Source organism: Astyanax mexicanus, chromosome 6 (assembly GCF_023375975.1).
Source record: "Astyanax mexicanus isolate ESR-SI-001 chromosome 6, AstMex3_surface, whole genome shotgun sequence".
Taxonomy (NCBI): Eukaryota; Metazoa; Chordata; class Actinopteri; order Characiformes; family Acestrorhamphidae; genus Astyanax; species Astyanax mexicanus.
The window spans coordinates 32,127,263-32,150,225 of NC_064413.1; the positions used below are offsets into that span (position 1 = coordinate 32,127,263).

Sequence of the window (22,963 nt, forward strand, 5' to 3'; positions counted from 1 at the left end):
AGTAGCGCTGCGCGCTCAGTTACAAACCCGGGAATTAACCTGTCGTTACGGAGCTCGACTGGAAGTTAACTCGACAGTGTTCAGCAGGGAGATAGAGAGAGGAGAGGAGAGGCGATATATTTCTCCTTTGACGTCGCGAAAAACAAGATAACGTGTAAACCGCGTGGAGCGACTCCATCTCCGGTAAAAACACCACTAATCTTTCAGCTTCAGCAGACCAGAGTCACACAGATCTCCATGCAGAGATCAGCGTTTTAATACTGATGTTATTTCATGAGCTGATGTGTTTAACTCAGCAGTGCACTAAAACACAGAACTGATACAGAAATCTCTCATTAAGATCAGATCATCTGTTTAGTCTCACAGTGGGAAAGATATAGCTAGTGTTAAAGCAGGAACAGGTCAGAAAGGAACTCGATAATATAACGAAAATAAAACAATAAAATAAGTCAATCTATGAACCCAAAAGTCTGTGTAAAGTTCCTTACAGCACTTTCTCATAAGTTTCTCACTTTAACTCATGAAGTCTCTCAGTACATCCTGAGAGCATCTCTACAGGACAGTGTGTGAAGGTGTGTTTTTGATCTCATTTATAGAATGTAGCTCCAGTAGGTGTGCTGGGTTACTGCTGGAGATAAAACTAGATCATTTAAAAGCTCTTTTTGCATTTACAGCTCTGTTTAAACTATAATTTAACTATTCAGTTGTTTTATGACCTGATTTCTAGAGCAAAATTTTAAATGTAAAATACATATAGTCACACACCTACAATAATAATAATAATATACATTAAATCATATATAAATATATTTCACATTCAAACATTAACAATATTACTCAAGTGGTTATTAAACGTTTCATTTCATATAAGTGTATAGTTAATAATTCAAGGGAACTGATGAAAAAGCATTTACATTTACACCCTTTACATTTTAGTCGACTAAATTTACTGTAATTTTAGTCGACTATATTCTTATGACATTAAGTCGACTAAAACTAAAAACATTTTAGATGACTAAATTGTGACTAAAACTAAATGCTATTTTCGTCACAAGACTATAACTAAGACTAAATCACAATTTGTTGTCAAAATTAACACTGGTGGCAAACCTGCAATTAGATAGCTTACAGTTGTTGTTACATTGTTTGGTTTTAAATTGTTTTATCATCAATTTATAGAAGTGTTTCATAAAATTGTTTGATGAAATTGTTTCATAAGTATTTTTATAGAGTGATTGAAAAGGCTTTTTTATTTGTTTATCTATTTGTTAACTGGAAAGAAAAATAAAAGAATAATATGCAATATGTGGTTGCTACATCTATTCAGGCTTAAAAAAACGACAATATTGTAAGTAATCCAAAGTAATCAGATTACGTTACTCACTTGAAGTAATGTAACTGATTACGTTACAAATTACATTTTGAGTGATGTAATCAGTAATCTGTAAGGGATTACATTTTAAAAGTAACCTTCCCAACACTGTATATAGTACATTTTTTTCTATATTTGCTAAAAAATCAAGACACATTATGATTAAATTTCTAGTTCCAAATTCTATTGTGTTTTTAAATCACATAAGTAAGAAAGGATTTTACAGATCATTAATGTATAGTGTGGGGCTTCCCAGGGATCTGATGTGTATGCATCATTGTTCTGTTCTTCTGTAGAAAGTATTCATCATATATGAAAGTCAGAAATGTCATTAGGTCAGCTTTTTTAATTAGTAGAGTCTCTCACCTACACACTCCATGGTGCTGTTGATGGTGGTTAAGCCTTCAGGGCAGCTGTGGTAACACCGACCGATGTACGAATACAAACCCTCCTTACATTTTGTGCAGAACGTTCGACTAAAGCAGTCTGCGCAGTTTTCTATTTTGCATTCTGAAAGAAAGAAAAAAGACAAAAGTGGTCAGCAAACGACAGTAACGGTGAACCTGTCTAGCCACTTTTGTGTGCTTTCAGATTAAAGCTGTCAGTGAATTTATACTTAGTGGCTATCAATTTTCTATTATTTGAGTGAAAGAGATACCTAATGGACAATGTTGATGTTCCCTGGAGGAAGCTGTAATATTTCACGGGCATGTTTAAGTGAAATATGCAGGCTGAATAGCCGCTGTTTGGAGATTTATTGGTGGAGGAGGGAAAAGCAATCATGGAGAGAGAGGATATATGCAGGCATTAAGTTATACCATAAATAACACCCAAAACCTTTTTAAAGCATATGTCCACGAGCAGCCACCGATCCCCTACCTCCCCTCCCCTTCAAAACAAGCAGGGGTGAGCAAGTCCAGTCCAAGAGCCCTGTACGTCAGAACTGTGTGTGTGTGCCTGCGTACACCGCCTCCATCTCATTACAAGCTCAGCTTCTTCAGTCAAACAACCAACTAAACTACTCTAAATTGGGGCAATTATGAGCTCTACAGCAATGAAAAACAGACACCTACCAACACGACTACCAGCATACGCTTCCCCACCTTCTTCCCATCACCATTATCTAATTCCTTTGCTCTTAGGAACCGCGTCACGTAATCCTTCATACAGGAATCCAGCAATCTGGGTGATCTGAGCGTCTGTAACTGTAGATGGCGTCTATACAGTATCAATTTAACATTAGGTCAGATCGTAAAACCGGTTCCAGTGAGAAGATCACATTAAATGGTCTGGAGATATGAAGAAACACTCGATTACAGCATGGGAACCTGTCAAAAAAGCATTCTGAGTGGACACCTTAGGGGCAGTTATACACACATATCTCCTCCGCTCAGTTCGGGCCAAAGACAGGAGAGGGCTTTAGAGCGTTCTGGCTCCGTGTTTTTTTGTTTTTTTTTCTTTATAACCTCTGCTCTCAATTACTACTTTAAAATGCTTGACAACTAAATTTGACATTTGTGATGTTTGGAGAGAATACTTTTTTTACTCACGCATTTACAAATGTAAGCTTAATGTAAGACAAATGTTGCTAACAAGACATCTCGGGGATTTGGAGATGAATCGAATACAACCAGCTGATTGAATAATTACAGCGGGTAAACCCACTGAGGGCTTTGAGTTGGAAGGTTGAAATGAAGGGCTAGCATGCACTGTAGCCTCACTGTAACCTATTACAGCACACAATGCCACCGCAAAGTACATTTTCTTCAGCTTTTTAAATAAATATATAGTCTAATATCATTCATTGCATGTGCAATTAATTAATTCAGCCTATGTTAACAATTGTGCTGAAAAGAAAAAGGTGGAAATGAGCTAGTTTATATGTTCAATAACAATTTTTTAAAGCAGCATTTTTAACCGTTATCCTGGAGTAGAGGTGTGATGTGCAACAATGCTGTTAAATATTCTCAAAATATTCTAAATTGGTTTAAGCTCCTTAAAAATGTTATTCAGCACAAATTTTTCTCAGGTTTAGAAGTAGTTTGATGTATGTGTTCACTTTGGACTTCTACCTGACACTCTGCCTCACTCCACCTCCAGCCCAGTTCTGTCACCTGAATACAATCAGCAGCATAGCTGCTCCCTTGGTTGGTAATGTTACCCTAGTTCTGGCGATGTAATAAAAACATTTAAACATTTATTTTTTATACCACCCTATCCTGAAGGCACCCTGTCCTGCACATTTCTGTGACACTGTAAAAGCAACAAAATTGGCAGGTATAATTACCTCCAGGACCAGTGTTGAGGAAACACTGATTTAATGTATGCTTAGTCTATTGCAACATCTTATACAGTTAAATAAAGAGTATTTGGGAAGAGTTTACACTTGTGGAAGCATCCTCTGTTACTATCCATAAGATAAAGTATTTGTGTTATTAACTGATATCATACTATGTAAAAATGATTATTGAAGCCATTATATTATAAAATTATAAAATGCACTGACGAGAATCCTTGAGTTTGGTTGTGAAATGCAAAGACTGCAGGGCAATCCCCCTTCACTTTCATGTCTAAACTGAGATTACCTTTAATGACCATTTAGAAAAAAGACAAATCACAGCAACATCTGAGAGACATTAAGTAACGTGATGTGAGTGGGTATCTCGCAAAACAAAAGCCTGTATTTTCTTCCTGTAACCAAAAATAATGAGTCCAAGCTGCAGTTCACACTAATCAGCTTTGCTTCTACTTGAAAAAAAAAGAAAAAGAAAAGAAAAGGTTTGTTCAATTTACAACTAGGAAAGTTCGGTTGGCCTAAAGTAGAAAAATGCTAAACTTCGGCTAAACTCAGCCTCTGTAGAGATACCACCATCAGTTTACAAGACACACTGTGCAGCTGTTTATCTTTCATTTTCCCTGACATTCCTTCAATCACAGCAAAATGTTCCCATATGCTGGCATCACAGAAGGTAGTACTTCAGAATCCAAAAAAATAGCATTGTTAGAAAATCACACAAATATAGAGAGAGATACACAATCATGTCCACACAATTATTTGGACAGTAACCTGTTTTTTTTAATGTTGCCTAGATTTGAAATGAAGAAATCAAGATGTGATTGAAGTGGAGTGCGTAGATTTTTCAGCCTAAATATAAGAAGTTCAACCAAAATACATCAGTAATAATTCAGAGGTTATAGATTTTTAAAAGAATAAGTAATCTCTTTATTATCACAGGATCAAAAACAACTGGTGTCAGGTCTTTTGTCTGTCTGCTTCTCATGTCTGTGTTATTCTCAGGTCTGTGTTTCATTCCCAGTGTTTTTCCACTCACCTGTGTTCATTTGTAGCTCCGCCCCTTCGTCCCAGGTGTTTCCTGTTTCCTGTGTGTGTGCACCTCTATTTAAGGTCCGTGTTCCATTTCCCCGGTGTCGATCCTTGTACGTTTATCGTCTGTCAGTGCTCCATGTTTTCCCCAGTTTCCTCAGTCCTGTTTTCGGTATATCCCTGTGTATTTTATATTTGTTTTCGTTAATAAATCCCATTTTGTTTGCATTTGCGTCCGCCTCCGCGTCCTCCCTGCACCCGCACCTGACAGAAGGATCGACCTAAATATGGACGCAGCAAACAAGTGGACCGGCTCCAGGTTGGCGATCCGCCATGCACCATGCGGGACCCCGGCGTTGGAATCCCAGAGGCCTAAAGGACGCCACAGGCCTCGGGGTAGATGTTCTAAGGGGTCCCGCCAGCATGAAGAGGATCCTTTTACGGGGGAGGATTTTCTTGGGGGGGCGCTAAGGGTTGGTGCGTTGAGCCTCGGGTCTCATCCCGTGTTTGGCAGTAGCCATGAGTACCCGAGGCAAGTGGCGCGCAGCCCGTGGGACTACCTGGGATGTGCGCCCAGTAGCTCCGAGGAGGAGGAGGAGCTCTACCCCGCACCAGCCCGTACTCCATTGCCGTTTCCCCCAGGGGCTGTACTCTACCCGCGCTCAGTGACTTTCGCGGCCGAGATGCCGTGCTCTGTGAAGCCAGCGGATGGGACGCCACGCTCTGTGACTCCCGTGGCTCATCCGCGCTCCGAGAATCCCGAGGCCGAGAGGCTCCGCGCTCCGAGACCCCCGCGGCTCATCCGCGCTCCGAGAAGCTCGTGGCTGAGGCTCCGCGCTCCGAGACCCCCGCGGCTCATCCGCTCCCCGAGACTTCAGCGGTGGCCGCGCCGCCCCCCGAGAAAGCGCCGGCGGCAGCGCCGCTCTCTGAAGCTCCGGCTAAGCTAGCTAGCCTGCTAGCTCCACCGCGCTCTCAAGCCCCACCTGCTTCCAGCTCTCCAGCCCGGCCGGATTCCAGGTCTGCGACTCCTGCTCCAGAAGCAAGCTCCGGTCCGGTTTCTACAGCCTCGCCCACTGCTGAATCTGCGGTTCCAGGCCGGATCTTGGCGGCAGCCGCACTCTCAGCTCCCGCTGAATCGGCGTCTTCCCCAGCTGTATCAGCGCTGCCCGCGGCTCCGGCCGCCTCTGTATCAGCGCTGCCCGCGGCTCCGGCCGCCTCTGACCCTGTTCCCGCGGCTCCAGCCGCCTCTGACCCTGTTCCCACGGCTCCTGCCGCCTCTGACTGTGTGCCCGCGGCTCCGGCCGCCTCTGACTCTGTGCCCGCGGCACCCGCCGCGCCTGCCCAAGCTGCAGTGCCTGCCGCCCACGTGGTGCCCACTGCTTCGGCTCCAGTGCCAGCGGTGCCCGCCGCTCCTGTGTCTGCAGTGCCTGCCACCCACGTGGTACCCACTGCTTCAGCTCCAGTGCCAGCGGTGCCCGCCGCTCCTGTTCCTGTACCTGCTCCAAGAACAATGTTTGGCCCTAGGCCCCGTGTCAGCAAGGCCTCCTGACTTTGCCCCCAGTACTGTGCCCAGGCTGTCCCCACAGACTTTTGCTGGTCCTGGGCACCCTCCTATGTTTTTGGTCCCCCTGTCTCTCCCTGTCCTGGTCCCCGTATCTGTGTTCGTTCATGTTCCTGTCCCCTTAGGTTTTTCTGTTCCTTTCCCCGTCACTGTGCTAGTTTCTGTCCCTGTAAATGTATTTGTCCCGGTTCTCTCGTCCACAGTCCAGTCTCTGTCCCAGTCTAACGTCCAACCACCTGTCCAGTCTTTCGTCCAGTCTCCGTCCCCTGTCCAGTCTTTGTTCATGTCCCCTGCCCTATCTGCATCCCTGCCCGATGTGCCGCCCTCTGTCCAGTCTCAGTTCTCTTCCCCTGTCCGGTCTCTGCTTTTCCCACCTCCCCAGTCTCCATTCCAGTCCCAGTCTGTATCGCCTGTCCAGCCCAATGTCCGGTCTCCGTTTATGCCCTCTGTCCAGTCCCCTGTTCAGTCTCATTTCCCATCCCCTGTCCTGCCCAATGTCCAGTCTCCATTTGTGTCTAGTGTCCAGTCTAACGTCCAATGTCCGTTTACGTCCTTAGTCCAGTCCCCTTTGTTGTCTAGGGTCCAGTCTGTGTTTCAGTTTCCTGTCCCGTCCTTTGGCCAGTCTCCTCTCGTCTGTGCCCAGTCTTAGTCTTGTTTGGTATCCTGTTGTGTTTTCCACCCCCTCTTGCCCGGCTCCTGGGGATCTGTTTTTACGCGCCCCGGGAGTTGCGCGTTAGAGGGGGGGTTCTGTCAGGTCTTTTGTCTGTCTGCTTCTCATGTCTGTGTTATTCTCAGGTCTGTGTTTCATTCCCAGTGTTTTTCCACTCACCTGTGTTCATTTGTAGCTCCGCCCCTTCGTCCCAGGTGTTTCCTGTTTCCTGTGTGTGTGCACCTCTATTTAAGGTCCGTGTTCCATTTCCCCGGTGTCGATCCTTGTACGTTTATCGTCTGTCAGTGCTCCATGTTTTCCCCAGTTTCCTCAGTCCTGTTTTTGGTATATCCCTGTGTATTTTGCATTTGTTTTCGTTAATAAATCCCATTTTGTTTGCATTTGCGTCCACCTCCGCGTCCTCCCTGCACCCGCACCTGACAACTGGGCAATTAATTGATGGCCAGTTTTAATGGATTGAAGGGATCCCTTATTTCATTCATTTCTGGAGCTGATTTCAAGTGCTGAATTTGTGTTGGGTGGCTGTACATTAAAACGAGGACTACCATAATTATGTTATCAAATTATTATATTTTATTATATTATTATAAGATATGGACATTAATGGACATTAATTTAAATAGAAATTTTCCATATAGTCTACGACTTTGCTTGATCCCTGTCTAGGAAACCGCCCCAATAAATATATAATAATTCCATTACTATGAAACTGATTTATTATTTCGTCAGTGGCACACAATTATCTTAAAATGACAATAATAATATTTATTACAATTATTTCTGGGACAATCATACTGTTAAAAAAATAGTTACTGCGAGAGGCCTAAAGAAATCTCTAAATATGTGGTCTGAGGAAGTGATGATGCAAGTGAAGGAGGTAGCAGGGGGTATCAGAGACAGCAGAAATGTTAGGAGAAAACAAATTAACATTCTTCTTAAGAAAGAAGGAATGCACTGGCAAGCTTTGGATGAGAGCAAAATGATTTGCTCCTAAGGAAGTAGAAATATCATAAAACTTAATAATAAGGAAGCGCCTTCAATAATTTAAACACAACAAATATATAATAATATGCATTAAAAATATATATAATTATTTAAAAATATATAATAATAATATATAAATAATATATATTAATAAAAAATATATATAACATCTAAAAATCTGCCCAGTTCAGGAACAAGATTCTTTGAACAGATGAAACCAACAGATCATGATCTGAAGCTCACCATATTATCTGGCAAACATGATGTAGGCACTATTATGACGTGGGCATGTATGGCTGCCAACGAAACTGGGTCACTAGTGTTTACTGATTATGTGACAGCTGGCAGATGTTCAAAAAAAGAATAAAAAGATAAAGCTATACTTTCTGCTCAGATTCAGGCAATATTACAAAACTGACATGATGGTGTTTCACTGTATAGATAGATAGTGACCCAAACCTACTGCTGAATCTTAAGAGCCTCTTATGATAAAACTATAGAGTTTTTTTATGTCACCTTGCCCTAACTCAATCGAATATAATTTTTACTCTATAATAATAAGACTGAAGAAACAAAGAAAGACCCACAGTAAATAAAGAGAGTAGCAATAAAGGTCTAGTAAATCAGCTCGAAGGAAGAAACTCATTTACTGATGTTTCTAGTTTTCAGACTCTACACAATAATTGATGGCAAATCATCTGTATCCATGAAAAAAAAATATCCGTCAAATTAGTTGTCAAATGCTAAAAAATAACTGTAATTCCTAAATATTAGTGTCATATTTTCGATAAATCCTTCAATCACATGTTAATTCATTTTAAATACACTAATTTGATGTATAGAGGTGATGTATTCAAAAATATACTGTATAAATAATCTATGGTCCTGACTGTTAGTGTTTGAGTAGAAAAAGGTGGAGGAGCTGTGAACTAACATGAACTCTCTGCTTCCAAGCCAAAGTAATAATGTAGACTTCCTTACAGAAACAGACAAACAGTGTATTACCAATGTTTTGCTTTGGATTTTTTCCCCGAATCCTGTTTTTCACCCACAAAGTAAGAGAAAACAGATCGTTGGCTCAGCAACGCTGGGTAAGACGCTCTGGTTTACTGCCACTGGTGGAGTTCCTCAAATTGCATGTAATGAATGATTCTCTACTTTCATACGGGTTTTTGTTAAGCATGACAATCATATCATTAAACATCTTCTGTGTACATCGTCCAAAACAATTAAGTCATATTCCCATATCACGTTAAAAACGACCAGGCCAGTGCAAGATTCTAGAGAAAGTAATAATAAAAATGTATAAGACATAAGTCGTGTTTAATAAAGCAGTTGTTCATCTGTCGAGATCTGACTAAGGAGAGCAGGGGAAAACAATAAACATCATGTTCAAAAAAGGATTTTAGTTTCTTTTCAGCAGAGGTGGATCATTTTTAGTCTGTTTACTCACTTAAGTACTTAAGTATTTGATGGATTTAGGGTATATTTGAATTGTACATTTTGTAAAGAAAGAATTATATTACTTATTTTTTTATATTTTACTTTATATTACTTAAATAAATTCACTGCTACAGTGCCAAGCAAAATGTGCAGTATCTTACTTTAAAGCTGAAAACAAGCATTTGGTAAGCATTACAGCTTATAAACAGCTTGCTATGAGTCTTTTAAACATAGTGTGGCAATGGCTTCTAGAATTTGCTGCCATTTGATGTCATGGTCAGAACAGAATAGCAGACAAGCGCAGATACTGATAAAAACAAAGTATGTTTATTAAAATAATAAACAGATGTAATCAGGGTCGATACAGAAATAAGGGTAATCACCAGTAGACAGAGCAATGAAGACAAAACCATACCATAAACGAGAGACAGTCCAGAGTTCATACACAAACAATCCAGTATCAGAGATAATCCAAGAGGCGGTGGTGAAAGCACAGTCCAGGTCATACACAAACAATCCAATATCAAAGGCAGAGGCAAGAATCGGCGTCGAGAAACAAAAGCAAGGTCATACACAAAGTAAACTGAGACAAGAGATAAGTAACGCTTTGTACGAGGATAACCTACAATACGCGGCGTGGTAGTCTGTTTGGCGTGCACCTTTATAGTGCCAGTAATCAGTATTCGGGACTTCCAGGAGGAAGCAGGTGAGGTGTCACGTGATCAGGTGAGTGCGTGATGTCAGCGGGTGGTGCATTCTGGGTAGTGTAGTTGTTAACCTGAGAACCTCCGTTAGAGCTTGGTGTGGAAGGGACAGAGGAGCTAACAGCACCAGACGTGACATTTGACTGGATACATTCAGACTCAGATACAGCTTTATTAATATAGATTAATATTAAGAAACTAAGATTAAGATAAGCTAAACTATAATAAAATTGACTACAAGACTAACAGGAAAAAATTATAATATATTATTATTATAAAAAATAATACACTGTTGCACAATATACTGTAACAGATTAGCTATTTAAGGTGCAAAAGTGCAAGTAAAGCAGCAATAAATCACAATTTATGTTTTAAGTGACGGTGTGATCACAGAAATATTCCCTCATCCACCCCCATGCTTAACAGATGGGCAAGTGTGCAGTCTATGAATTCTGCATCCTTCTTACTCTCCAAACACACTGTTGCTTTTTGTAACCAAAAGAGTTTGGAAAAAAGTTTCTAAAATATCCTTCCAATTCCCTGTAATTTCTAAATGACATTACATAATGCCTAAAAAGGCTTTGCTTTCTTCTTATATCCATTGTCAGCTTTGTGGGCACTGATTAATTTTAATTTTCAGATGAAAGGCAACTGCTTAGAGGGGATTGCTGCTGGTTGTAGGAGTTTTAGAAGTATTTGTTAAGTATACATGTGTTTTTAAATTTGCTTAAAATGACTTTGAACAAGAAATAACCATAGCTAACAAGCTAAAACAGACCTTGGTAGAAAGTAATCTGAGAGCTCAAATCATTTAGGCCTATACAAACCTTTGCATTGGCTTCTTTCGCTTTTTCACTCTAAAACAAAAAATCTGCACCAATTTTATTTTAAAAAGAATGTTTCATATAACTGTAACTTTATGCCTTTTGGAGATCAGTTTCTCTTTTACTTACTTAATAACGCACAATAAGCAATATTTTAACCAGAGGTGCCCAAACTTTTAAATGCAATGTTTAATTAGTGTCATCATCTTCTAAAATTGTTCACAAACCTGATTTAGAAAGCTCGATTTGTAAGTATGCTCTTTTTAATTTGTATAATCAAAAAAATACTCACGTGTGCACCTGTTCACATCACGATTACGAATGCCGTAATATCCTACAGGACAGGTTGCCAGGCACACCCCTGTCTGACGAATTTCACTCCGCTCCAGAAGGATGAAAAGCCGCGGTCGGCATTTGGTGCATCCGTTGTATTCAGAGCAGCTTTCACAACCACTGGAGCATGATGGCGGTACTTCAGTACTTGCTATTGGGATACAGAGGTGAAAACAACAAAGACACAGAATATTATTAGTACAGCCTGTTTACACTGTTCAGAAGACCTCAATATGTTGTATTAAAAAGTTATTTAAATCTTTCAAATGAAGAGACACAGATCAGGTTATCTACCTGTTTCTCTGCATACTTTACTATATAAAAAATTGTTCTGGAAAATAGTAGCTCTCCAGCCCAGAGGGTTGTTGAACCTTATTGCAGAACAGTTAAATTCAAAGCAGGTAAGCCCAAGAAGAAAGAAAGAAAAAATAAACAAATAAACACACCACTGCTCATGTGGGATCGAACCTGTGGCATCAGGATCGCAGTCCAATATACTACCACTGCCCTGGCTAGTGAATTAGTGAAAAAAATGCCCCTATAAGGAGATAGGGAGCCCAAGAACGAGCGGAAAAACGATAACTGGCAGAAACAAAAGCTCACCAGAGAGGCATTTTATTTTTTTCATTATTCTTCATTATAGTTCAAACAACCTCACGGGCCAGATGTTTTGATGACCCCTGCTGTATGTAAATTAGACACAGCAGTGCTGCTGGGGTTTTCAAACAGGTTACAGTATAGTACTACCAGAGACTGTAAAAAAAGATCACGTTGTGTCTCCGTTCCCATTCATTCAGTGAAAATGAAGCCAAAATCTTCCACCATGTTGCCGATCCTGATACCCGAGTCTGCGCAGTAGAGCCCAGAGGAGGGAGAAAGACTGTGGAGAGACAGCTACTCATTTGAATAACCCCGCCCCTGAGGGCTGCCTCGCGGTCACAGGCTGCAGAGCGGAGCTGACGGTCTGTTATCGGTCCCGCCCATAACCAGCCCTTTTACAATAACCACACCTTTTTTGAATAGAGCTGAATAACGTTTTAAAAAGCGAGTTCTGTGGGGATATAATAATGTAAAATATAAGCAGAGGTTACACTAGCTGCTGCATTTAAATAATGGAGGTAGAATTACAGAATATTAGAAAAAAACGTGATTAAAAGTTGTCTGTTTTGACATTGAAACCTATGGGGATGGGTGGGGTTATACAGCTTTCTGAAACCGAACAGCAGGGGGCGCCCGACCTATGGTGGCTTCACTTTTGAGAGACGATGCTCTGTCCAGCTATACACAGTCTATGAGTACTACAAATAACAAATAACAAGGTGCTTCTATATGATCGGTGGAGCTGATAAAATGGAATGTGAGTGTAGAAACAATGTGGTAATCCTAATATTCTGATTGGTCTGTGCATCATTCTATGAAAACAAATATATTTTCTAAAAGTGACAACTGACACCACTGAATAATCTCAAGAAAAAGCTCAGATTTGTCGTTCATGCATGAATGCTCGCAATCTCACTGTTATTGTGGTCCAAAAAATGCTAGTCTCTGTGGCCAACTGTAGAAAGAAAGGATTGCATAAAGTGCACATCCTGTTTTTGGGGCCAATCACCGTCAAAACCGCGGTCATCTGCACTGATTTACAGGTCTACACGGTATCATCTCTAAATATACACACTCTGAGGGCAATTCATCAGCGAGGCTTGTCTCGTTGAGATAAAGCGGATGGTAAAAGTGTTAAAAATACACCTCTGAGAATCAGCTGCACCCATGGGGAGTGAGGTCAGCACTGCATGTGGATGCCTGCAAGTAGCTTATAAGCCATTACCTTATCACTGCTAATATTAACAAATAAAGAATTAATTATTCTATATATTCTATAATTCTATAATTATTCTATTCTATTCCTAAATTTCCTTCGGGATAAATAAAGTATCTATCTATCTATCTATCTATCTATCTATCTATCTATCTATATATATATATATATATATATATATATAACTGAAAGCCAAGGTGTTGAGATGTTCAGGTCATATGTATCATTATTGTTAAACTGTTAAAAATCAGATTCTTAAAAGCCCACTAGAATGCTCTGGCTATAGGAGCTTCATGAATAGCCTTTTTACTAGTCAACTAGTTATTTTGAAAAGTACTTAACTAGTCGACTAGTTGTAATTACCATATTACCAATTACCAATCCTGAAGCAACTAAACTATAACTCAGGAAGTTGCTATTTGTAGCTCTTTTTAAATAGTGTTCTTTAATGCTGACAACAGGAACAAATGCGTCAAACTGTATTTCAAATACCAGCTAAATACTGGCTTCCACACAGTGGATTTTTAAACAGGGAGTAAACATGACAGTAATGTTGTAATATTCTGCTAAATTATCTTCCTTCTGCAGTCAACAAATACAGTACAAGTCAAAAGTTTAAACACCCCTTCTCATTCAATGTTTGTCTTCATTTTTTTTTTAAATTTATTGTCTACATTGTAGATTAATATTAAAGAAAAAAAAATCCCCTGACCTAAACCTGATCAACTGAGATGGTGATTTACGGTGATTTGGGATGAGCTGGAGCTTCACAGCATGAAGGAAAAACAGCAACTATTGTTCAGCACCTCCAGGAACTCCTTCAAGAGTCAGGTGACTCTACCTCATGAAGCCTCTGAGATTAAACTATCAACAGAGTGCAGATCTGTCCTCAAGGCTAAATGTGGTACTTATAAGAAAAAAGTAAAGTATAAAGCATGTTCTCTACAAAGTTATTCTGCATATATTCTGTATAGCTTCAAATCACTGGTAAAAACATTATGTCATGATATTTAAACAGATTTATTACTAGTTATTAAAAATATAAACCAAGTCATCTAATTAAACTACGCTAAATACACAGTAAGGTCAGCGTTATTTGAGCAGTAATAATGTCCTCTATATGCTTAAAAAGTACTGTGGTATGTAAAAAGTTTAAAGGATTTACAGAAAGTGTGCAATAATTCTTTAAACAAAATTAGGCCGGTGCATACATTTGAGCACCCCAACAGAAAAATTACATCAATATTTATTAGATCCTACTTTTACAGAAATAACAGCCTGTTAACAATTCCTATAGCTTCCAATGAGAGTCTGGCTTCTGGTTGAAAGTATTTTGGACTATTTTTCTTTACAAAACATCTCCAGTTCAGTCAGGTTTGATGGCTTCTGAGCATGAACAGCAGATTTAAATCACACCACAGATTTTCAGTAATATTCAGGTCTGGGGACTGAGATGATCATTCCAGAACATTGTACTTGTTTCTCTGTATGAAGGCTTTAGTAGATTTTGAGCAGTCTTTAGTGTTTAGGGTTGTTGTCTTGTTGAAGTATCCAGCATCGGCACAAATTTAACTTTGTCACTGATTCTTGAAAGAATTATTACACACTTTCTGTAAATCCTATAAACTTAATTTTACTTGTCAAATATCACTGTGTTCATCTGCTATATGATATATTTAACTGAACTTGCTGATTTAAATAACTAATAATTTATTAAGAAAAATCATTAAAATTATCAGGGTTGCCCAAACTTTTTCATGCCACTGTATTTTGCCATTACCATAACAAAATTGTCCAGTTTTATGTAGCTTGCTTCAAAAGCGTAAATTTCTATTAATTTTCTTCTTGTGACTAGTCAACAGCTTCCCACTGCTGCTACTAATCGATTAGTCTATGCAACACCTATGTTTCTCCCAGTTGTGATTCTTATAATCCTTATCTAACCGCAGTATACGAGGCAGAGGCACTGGGAACATGACGGATTTGCACTGAACATATGGTGAGAAAAAACACACACAGGAAAAAATCGCGCAGACACAAAAGACCCTGGAGGTCCAGGAGAACATCTGCGTAAAAGGTTCACATTTTTGCTCTTTGTGTTATGTAGATGTATTGCATAAATCATTCACATCAATTAAAGGCCGCTGTCGCCAGACGTGAAGGCGCTCCTCAACAAAACATACATTACAAGAGGAACCGCGAGAGCCATATTGTTCGGCCCGTGTAACTCGGTACAGAACTCCGCCTCAAGGTGTTTGAATCAGAATGAGTTTGACCAGCGACTCTAAACATAAACACGTCTTCAGCACCATTTACACTTCTGCTACAGAGCCTCATCAAGCGCACAGGCGTTCTTCATCTGATCACTGCATTCCTTCCACGCCCTCAAAGTGAACAAGCCTCTGCGTAGAAACAACAAATATGAAATGATAGATGGTTGGGGCAAATCACTGTTTTGGTTGGGTTTATGGAACAGTGGTTAGCCAACACAATGTAGCACAAGCTGAGGCACAACTGTCCGCAGTCACGAAAAATAAAGAACAGCAGCAGGAGCCACCTCATCGGTGGAGGCAGGACTTCATGACGTCGTTTGTCCATCCTGAAGGACAGCAAGTGATAAGATTGTACGTTGAGTAGCCTTCATGCCCAGCTTGTAGCGGAAAGATCATCGTCAGAGTTGAAGTAAATTAATATGAAGCATAAATCTGCCCTCCACTGTCTCTCTCTCTCTCTCTCTCTGCTGTTGCTCAAGCATCCTGGAGGTAATAAACGAGCGGAGGATAAATGAACTGCAGTCTGTTTTCCTAAAATGAAAACAGTAATCTTGCTCAGCTTAGCTGGACATCACAACGAGACATTTTTGGCCCAAAATTCAGTTCTGGTCAAGAAAGCACACACAGAACTCTGATTTTCCAGGAATTCAAGCTAGTGTGGATAGCTGGTTGAATTAGTGCAAGTTTAACATCGGGGTCATTGTGACAAAACACAAGAAAGCAAGAACGGGTGAAGACAGCACATTAAGTGCCGTAAATTCAAGAATATTAAATAAACACTATTAAATTAATAGAAGCGTCCCTTAGCGTAACCTGTGGCAACAGTTCCAAGATCCGATTTCATAGAAAATCAAGAACAAACAAATAGTAATAGCTTTGACCCAGATAAATATGTAACCAAGATACATATACGCTTAGTACTAATTGACCCTAAAAGTCCCCATAGTCTGCGAATGGAATGCTGAGGTAAGCTAATATTAAAAAAAACATGTATTTACACGATTTTATTATTTTTATCCATTGCTAACATGAGTTGGATAAGTTGGATAAGATGATCGCTCATTTACTGGATCATGGATTGTATATAATCAGTATATAATACTGGGATGCAGAGTAAGCTCATTTGTAAAAGTAATCTGTATAATAAACACAATCGGACTATAAACACAACTAAACACTCAGGCAAAATGAAATGTAGCTGTTTTTGTTGCACTGATTTAGACATTTTTAGACTGCCAACAAGCACTAAAATCTGACAGTAGCGCAGCCCGTTGTGTAATAGCGCTTGTCTGAAGCATGCTCGCCCATAAAACTGATGAAACCATTTTAAAACTAATGTCTTCATTAAAACGAACGTCTTCATTCTGGATTGAGGCAGGGTATTGGTTAAGCCTGTGTTAAGATTTTAAGATCCTCCTGAGAGATTCTGTGTGGGATGATTTATTTCATGCTATAAAACGCTGCGATGGAGGAGACAATTACCACACAGTTTTTCTTTTAGGTTTTTATATATTTTTATATTTTTTTGCAGCTGACTGATTATATTAAAAGCATGGTGAACCACAAATGAAATAAATAACCAGCCACAAATTCTGTCTTCATTTTCGTACAGCCGTTCTACTGCAAGAATGTTCTGCCAAGTCTCCAACGTTTAATTAACTAGAACATTCTCTAGAGGGAGCTCTTTTATACTCTACAAATGACAGTAAAAATGCCTTAACAACTAGTACTAAAAGTACTAAAAACTATCTCAAAATATTTTAACTATAAAACATTAGGCCTGTCACACTCCCTTTTTTGTTCAGATAATATGTATATTTATAGTCACAGAACAAATTGCAATAAGCAATATTGTCATTTTAAGACTATTTCATGCCACTGTTATAATGATAATAGTAAAAGAGCATAATAAAAAGGCATTTAATGCATAATAATTATTATTATTTTAAAGTATTTTCAAACACTGAAATTGAAACATACATATTTTTTATCCTAGATAAGTTAAACATGAATAAAATAAGAAGAGTCAATATATTGTCTTATACACATTAATGGTCTCTTTCTGCTCAGAAAAACATATGAAAAATGCAATACTGTGGTCAGCAGAAATCTTTGAGGTGATGTCCATATATTGTACAAATCTATATTTATATAAGATTATTGTGACAGGCCTTATTAAAACATAGTACACTAGCATAAATAGTTAGTATTCTAATTCATATATTTCTATCTATTTATGTAATAAATTACTTTATGCTTATAACTTTACAAAATAAAATCTGTCTCATAAAAGACAGATAGCTAAATAGGGTGATTTAAGGGTGAAGGGGACATGAGGTCAAATGGGACCATTTACCTATGAAAGGTGTATTTTCTTGCATTTTGCTGAGCCCTGGCTGTGAAACCACAAATCAAAATTAACATCTCAATTAACAGTAAGTTTCACATCAAAAAGGCAAAATCCTAATTTACTTTACTGAAATATTGTTTATAGCTTTCAAAAACACAACCATAATTAAATTTAAAAAATCTTTACATAAACCTAAAGAAGCAAAAAAATAAATTAAAGCAAAAAGGAAAAGTTATAATTTAAAAGAAACTTAAAAATATATAATAATCTGTAATGGGAAAGCAAACTACAGATATAAACACTGTAATAAACAATGTAATCTTTACCACTGCAGTTAAGTGTTTATAACTAATGCACCACTGTGTTCTGAGTGGCTGTGAACCACTAGAAAGCACCCTGTAAATGTGATGAAAGACAGAGGAAGAGAGAGGGTGTGAGAGAGAGAGAGAGAGAAGAGAGAGTGAGTGACAGAGAGAGAGAGAGAGAGAGAGAGAGAGAGTAAGTGAGAGAGAGTGGTCACTTCTAAGACACTTCTAAGATGAATGTGATGACTCACTGTGTCTGTGCCTCCTTCCTCTGGAGACTTTGAGGCTGTTGTTGTAACCCATGGAGCTGAGGAAGACCACCGCCAGTGCCACCAGTCCCAGCTGCATAGTCTCTGCTGCCCAGCTGCGCTGGGTCTCCCCCTGCAGGCAGACGGATGCAGTGGGGGGGGGCACCCCCTTCCACGCTGTGGCAGGTGGAGCGCTCTACTGCCAGCTGAGGCCACCGCTGCCCTCGGCGGAGGCTGCTGCAGCTGCAAGTCCAAGCATGCCCAGGGCACGAGCCATAACCCAGCCGTGGACCAGGAGGATGGTGGACGTGGTTCAGGTGCAGAGAGATGTGCTGAGATGAAAGTGAGAGCTGAGAGATGCCCAGAGAGCGAGTGAGTGGTAGAGAGAGACCCTTTTCAACCCATGAAGCCGGGCAGCGCTGGAAGCAGCCTGTAGCCCTTAACGGCGGCGGCCAGGAGAGGCTGGTGTGAGTGAGCACCCCAGCCCAGGAGCATGTGTCTTATTAGGGATGCTGGGAGGAGGGGGAACACAAAAAGAGAGAAAAAAAAGAGAAGATGGAGAGAGGTTCTGGAATCCTACGCGTGACAACGCATCTGTCAGTGCCAAGACCTGCTGGGGAGAGAGAAGGAGATGGGAAGAGAGTTGGAGGTGGATGGGAGAGGGTGGAGAGAAGGGGGAGAAAAACACAATGAGACATGAGCTTTAAAACTGCTCTGTTAAATCAGCATGTCAAAAGAAAATCCAAATATCCTGCCTGGAGGGAAATTCTATATTACCTCTTCACTGAATTGCGCTCCTAGAAAATAAAGAGTTCTCTAACCAGGCTCTTGAAGTTATGGCTCGGCGATATGGAAGCGATATTACAGTATATGACAATATACCAATGCACCAATCTTGACAAATGCTAAATAAACTATTCAAATATTGAATACAGCATTATATTTAATACAGTAACTTCTATTCAAATGTGCACGTAAAGTTGGGTCCTTAATGTTCTTTAAGCACTGCTGATGTCTTCGATATGCTCAAAAAGTCTACTGTCAATATGCTAGGACAATTAATCGAGATACACTTAAAAGAGATACAAAATATATATTTTTTCAGTGCTTACATTGCAGTCTTTTTACAATAATCCTTAAATCTCTTTCATTGTCAGCAAACATAGAAAAAGTACTGAGAATCTGCTGAATTGATTTCTTCACAATGCCTTAAAAGAACATGCCGTCAACCAACACAAAAATGTCTCACAAAACACAATGTAAACTACTATTTTGTCTACAAAAACCCAGAAATTCCTGTCTTATGAGGTCCTTTGCCAGATACAGTATATGCATGTGGCTAAAAAGTGCACGATATCCGAGCCCCTGCTGAACTAGACGCGCCTGCTATGTCTTGGCATCAAAGCTGAGGCCGATTCCACCAAATCATTAGCAGTCGTGGCACAATGAAGCAAATGCCACAAATAGTTTTTGGTCAATGCACTTGGAGTTGCCTTGTCTAGAGGGGTGATGAATGAAAAAACATGTTTACTCCATTTTTCGGAAAACAATGAGGACACAGAAGCCTGTCTTTTTTCACTGCGAAGACAGAAAAATCACAGCACGAGAGTCCGGTGCTAAATAACCCCAACTGTCACGTCTCTTTATGAAAGAGAAATAGATTAGAGAAGTTGATCCTAAAATGCTGATTCTCACATTCCAGTAGAAATGGATGGCCGGCCTGAAACTACGCAAGAGAGACTTCGTGCCTGGAAGTGTCTAGGAAAGCAGAGCCATATTAGGACACGGTTCCTCTGGACGTTGCTGCGTTTTTGCGAGAGAAGAAAGCATGTGCTGATTCTTTGCATACCGAAACACACCAAACACTGAAAGTATTACAAACAATTAAACTTCATTCAGAATGATTCAGCAGCTTTTACATTGATAAGATCACATTTTTCTAGCTAATGGTTTTTATCGGTGAGGTGCAGGACGTTTCCGTGACCTAAGGAGCGTTATTTAACCCATTGTTCATTGACGATGGAAAGTAAGCTAAAGTACACAGAGAAAGGCCAGGCATACAAGGCTAGCATGATTTTTCCCGTTGCGTAGTTTGCGCAGAAGACTAACAGGGAAGTAATCTGGAATGATCTTGAGATCGACCAGACTGCCTTCTTCAAGCAGCGGATAAAACCACATGTCAAAGTTCATTTGGGGGGAAAAGGCCCCTTGGTGCATGTCAAGCCATTGTGAAACAGTATTAATGCGCAGTAGGACAGTGTTTAATTACTCTCATAGGTCATAGATCATCTGTTAAAGGTACATATCCCAGAGGGGAGGCCCTCGCTTAAGTGAAGCCATGCTGGCAACTACTTATAGGGTTGTTTTTTGAACTTAGTCTTGGACTACACAACTTTTTGAATGTAGATTTTCTATTAAAGAAAAATGTTGTCTGAGACTAGACTGAACCTAATAACTTACCAGCATAGATTAAATGTCTTTTTCAATGGAGAATCTCCATCCACTGTGCTGTATAGTCCAGGACTAGGCTTAATCTCTGTCCAGGATATCAACCTATAGAGGCAGTTTCACATACAAGTAATAACCTAGGCTAAGAATATATTTTATGTTCAATGGAAATAGAAAGGTGTGTAGACTCAGACTACACTAAGTACTGTAACTCACCCCATCTGACACTGTCACTGTCACAACCGTAGGTGTTTTGATTAATTACTGTGCTTTCTAGGAGGCACATAGAGGGCCACAGCGGTAGTAACAAGAAATGTCATCGTATTTCCGAAACCATATCAAACGGAATCACGCTTAACACAATCCAGAGAGCTCTTGCCTAAAGCCAATGTTACGCCCAAGCAAATGATTGTTAACACATACTGAGACATGGACCAACAAACACACACCCAAAAACAGAACCACAAACACACACACACACACAGATACAGACACATACGCACACACAAATATATGTACAGATGTACAAAAAATCCATAAAAACTATCTGGATCGCCTCCATCTTCCACAGCGACCACTACTAGATGAATGATTTAAATGAGAGCTGTGAGGAACAGGCCATTAGCTTCACATCATCTCCACAAGCACTACCTTCTTTCCACTCTTCCCCAAAGACATCTCCTCTACGCCCAGCGTTTATTTGTCTTTGACAATGAATAATAGACAAACGTCTTCAACACCTTCCTCATATTTATTAGCACGAGCCAAAAACTTGCAGCGCCGGCTTTTCGAGGCCCGAGTAAAAGATATTAATTGGGAGCGATGTGTCATGTCTGACACAGGCATATGCCATTGCCGTGGGACCAGGAAAGATAGTCTGGAACCTTTGTTTAAGACAATTTTCAGTCGCAGATGAGACAAAACCTTCTGTTTTTTTTTTTTTTTAAACAGATGTTATAAGTAACATAGAGCAAAAGAGTGTGAGAGACTTTCCCTCTTCATCTGCGATCTAATCTTCTAATCTTCTCGAAGATGTCACACTACAAAGACCTTGCGCTGTCCTAATATGGCAGCCCGAGGAAGAGTTTGGAAGGCATCTTCTATACATGAGGGATGGACTCATTGAGGGGCACTTAGACACTTCAACTTCACTCTGAGCTCTGTCTCTGCCTCCTCATCCATTATGTTCTTCTCCACTGCCTCCTTTCAGCCAGACGACAAACTGAAACTAGCAACCGAAACCCTTCATCAAACACTCAAGAGATTAAATTGCCCGCTTTGTAAGTTCTTTTGATTTATTAATTATTTAAGCAGCAATGAAAGAGAGCTGCCACCAAGGGAGAGCGCTCAAGAGGGCACTCTGGCGTGATAAAAAAAGAGCCCTAAAAAAGTCAGAGGATGTGCAGTATACCTGCCATAGTCGGGAGATCTGGCCATGTCCTCTTTTTCCCTGAGCACATAAAGCTTTTTTCTTTTTCTTTTTTTTTTCCATTCCGGATCAAACCTTCCTACAGCCCTGTATAATCCACCAGGCACTAGATTTAGCAGCAAGTTAAAGCAGAACCATGAAAAGACCCGAGCAATAAACAGGCCGTAAACACAGTGAGTAATAAAGCACTGAGCAAAGCAAAGTAGATGTCTGGTCTGTTCTATGCCCAACAATAAGACGACTTAAAAGCCATACATTAAAGCAAGCAAAGAAAAACAAGGACAATTGATAAGGTTTCAGGTCTCTTCCAGGCAGCTCTTTAAAAAAATAAATAACCTACAGGCAGTCCCTTCAGTACAGTCGTCTCTTTAACAAGATTAAATAAACATACTGTACGTCGGACCTATAAATTCCCCAGAGCACGTTTTTACTGACATGGACGCAAAATGAGCGTAATCTCTCCAAATCCATAAAAAACTCCCCCACTCACGCTGAAAAGCTGCTGTAATGTACAATAACAGTTCCAATCCAGACTGTAAAAGTAAGCTTTCATATCTTATAAAGCTAGTATTATAAGATATAAGGCCACATAAAAATGTACATGCAACATCTGCACAGACGCACACCTGGCACGACCACAGACCACAGCAGGAGCCTCAGTCGTTTAGGCGCTCAGGTCCTGCACTATATGTTAAAAGCTGTGTGAATGTAGAACAGATGTGGGTCTACCCTGAACTTCCTTCTTCTGCCCCTAAAATCATACTCTCTCGTCATTCAGAGCAACAAAGTGAGCCCACAAGTGAACTCTGAAGTCCACAAGGCTGTAGAATGGGAAATATCTTAACTTATAATGTTTTAATCATTTCTCTTGTAACTCT

General features: G+C 40.0%; 1 protein-coding gene across 2 annotated transcripts in view; it reads right to left on the reverse strand.

The window, feature by feature from the left end:
• The window catches only part of rspo1 (R-spondin 1), a 42,464-nt gene that overhangs the window by 16,498 nt on the left and 3,003 nt on the right, over positions 1-22,963 (reverse strand). The window contains exons 2-4 of one of the 2 annotated variants that reach the window (XM_015606461.3): positions 18,212-18,818; positions 11,176-11,367; positions 1,739-1,882 (exon numbers count right to left, since the gene is read on the reverse strand). In XM_015606461.3, the coding sequence (XP_015461947.3) occupies positions 1,739-1,882; positions 11,176-11,367; positions 18,212-18,308 (433 nt within the window). In that variant the 5' untranslated portion in view covers positions 18,309-18,818. Of the gene's footprint in view, positions 1-1,738; positions 1,883-11,175; positions 11,368-18,211; positions 18,822-22,963 lie in introns of both variants that reach the window. The other variant, XM_007251793.4, reaches the window with a different exon arrangement.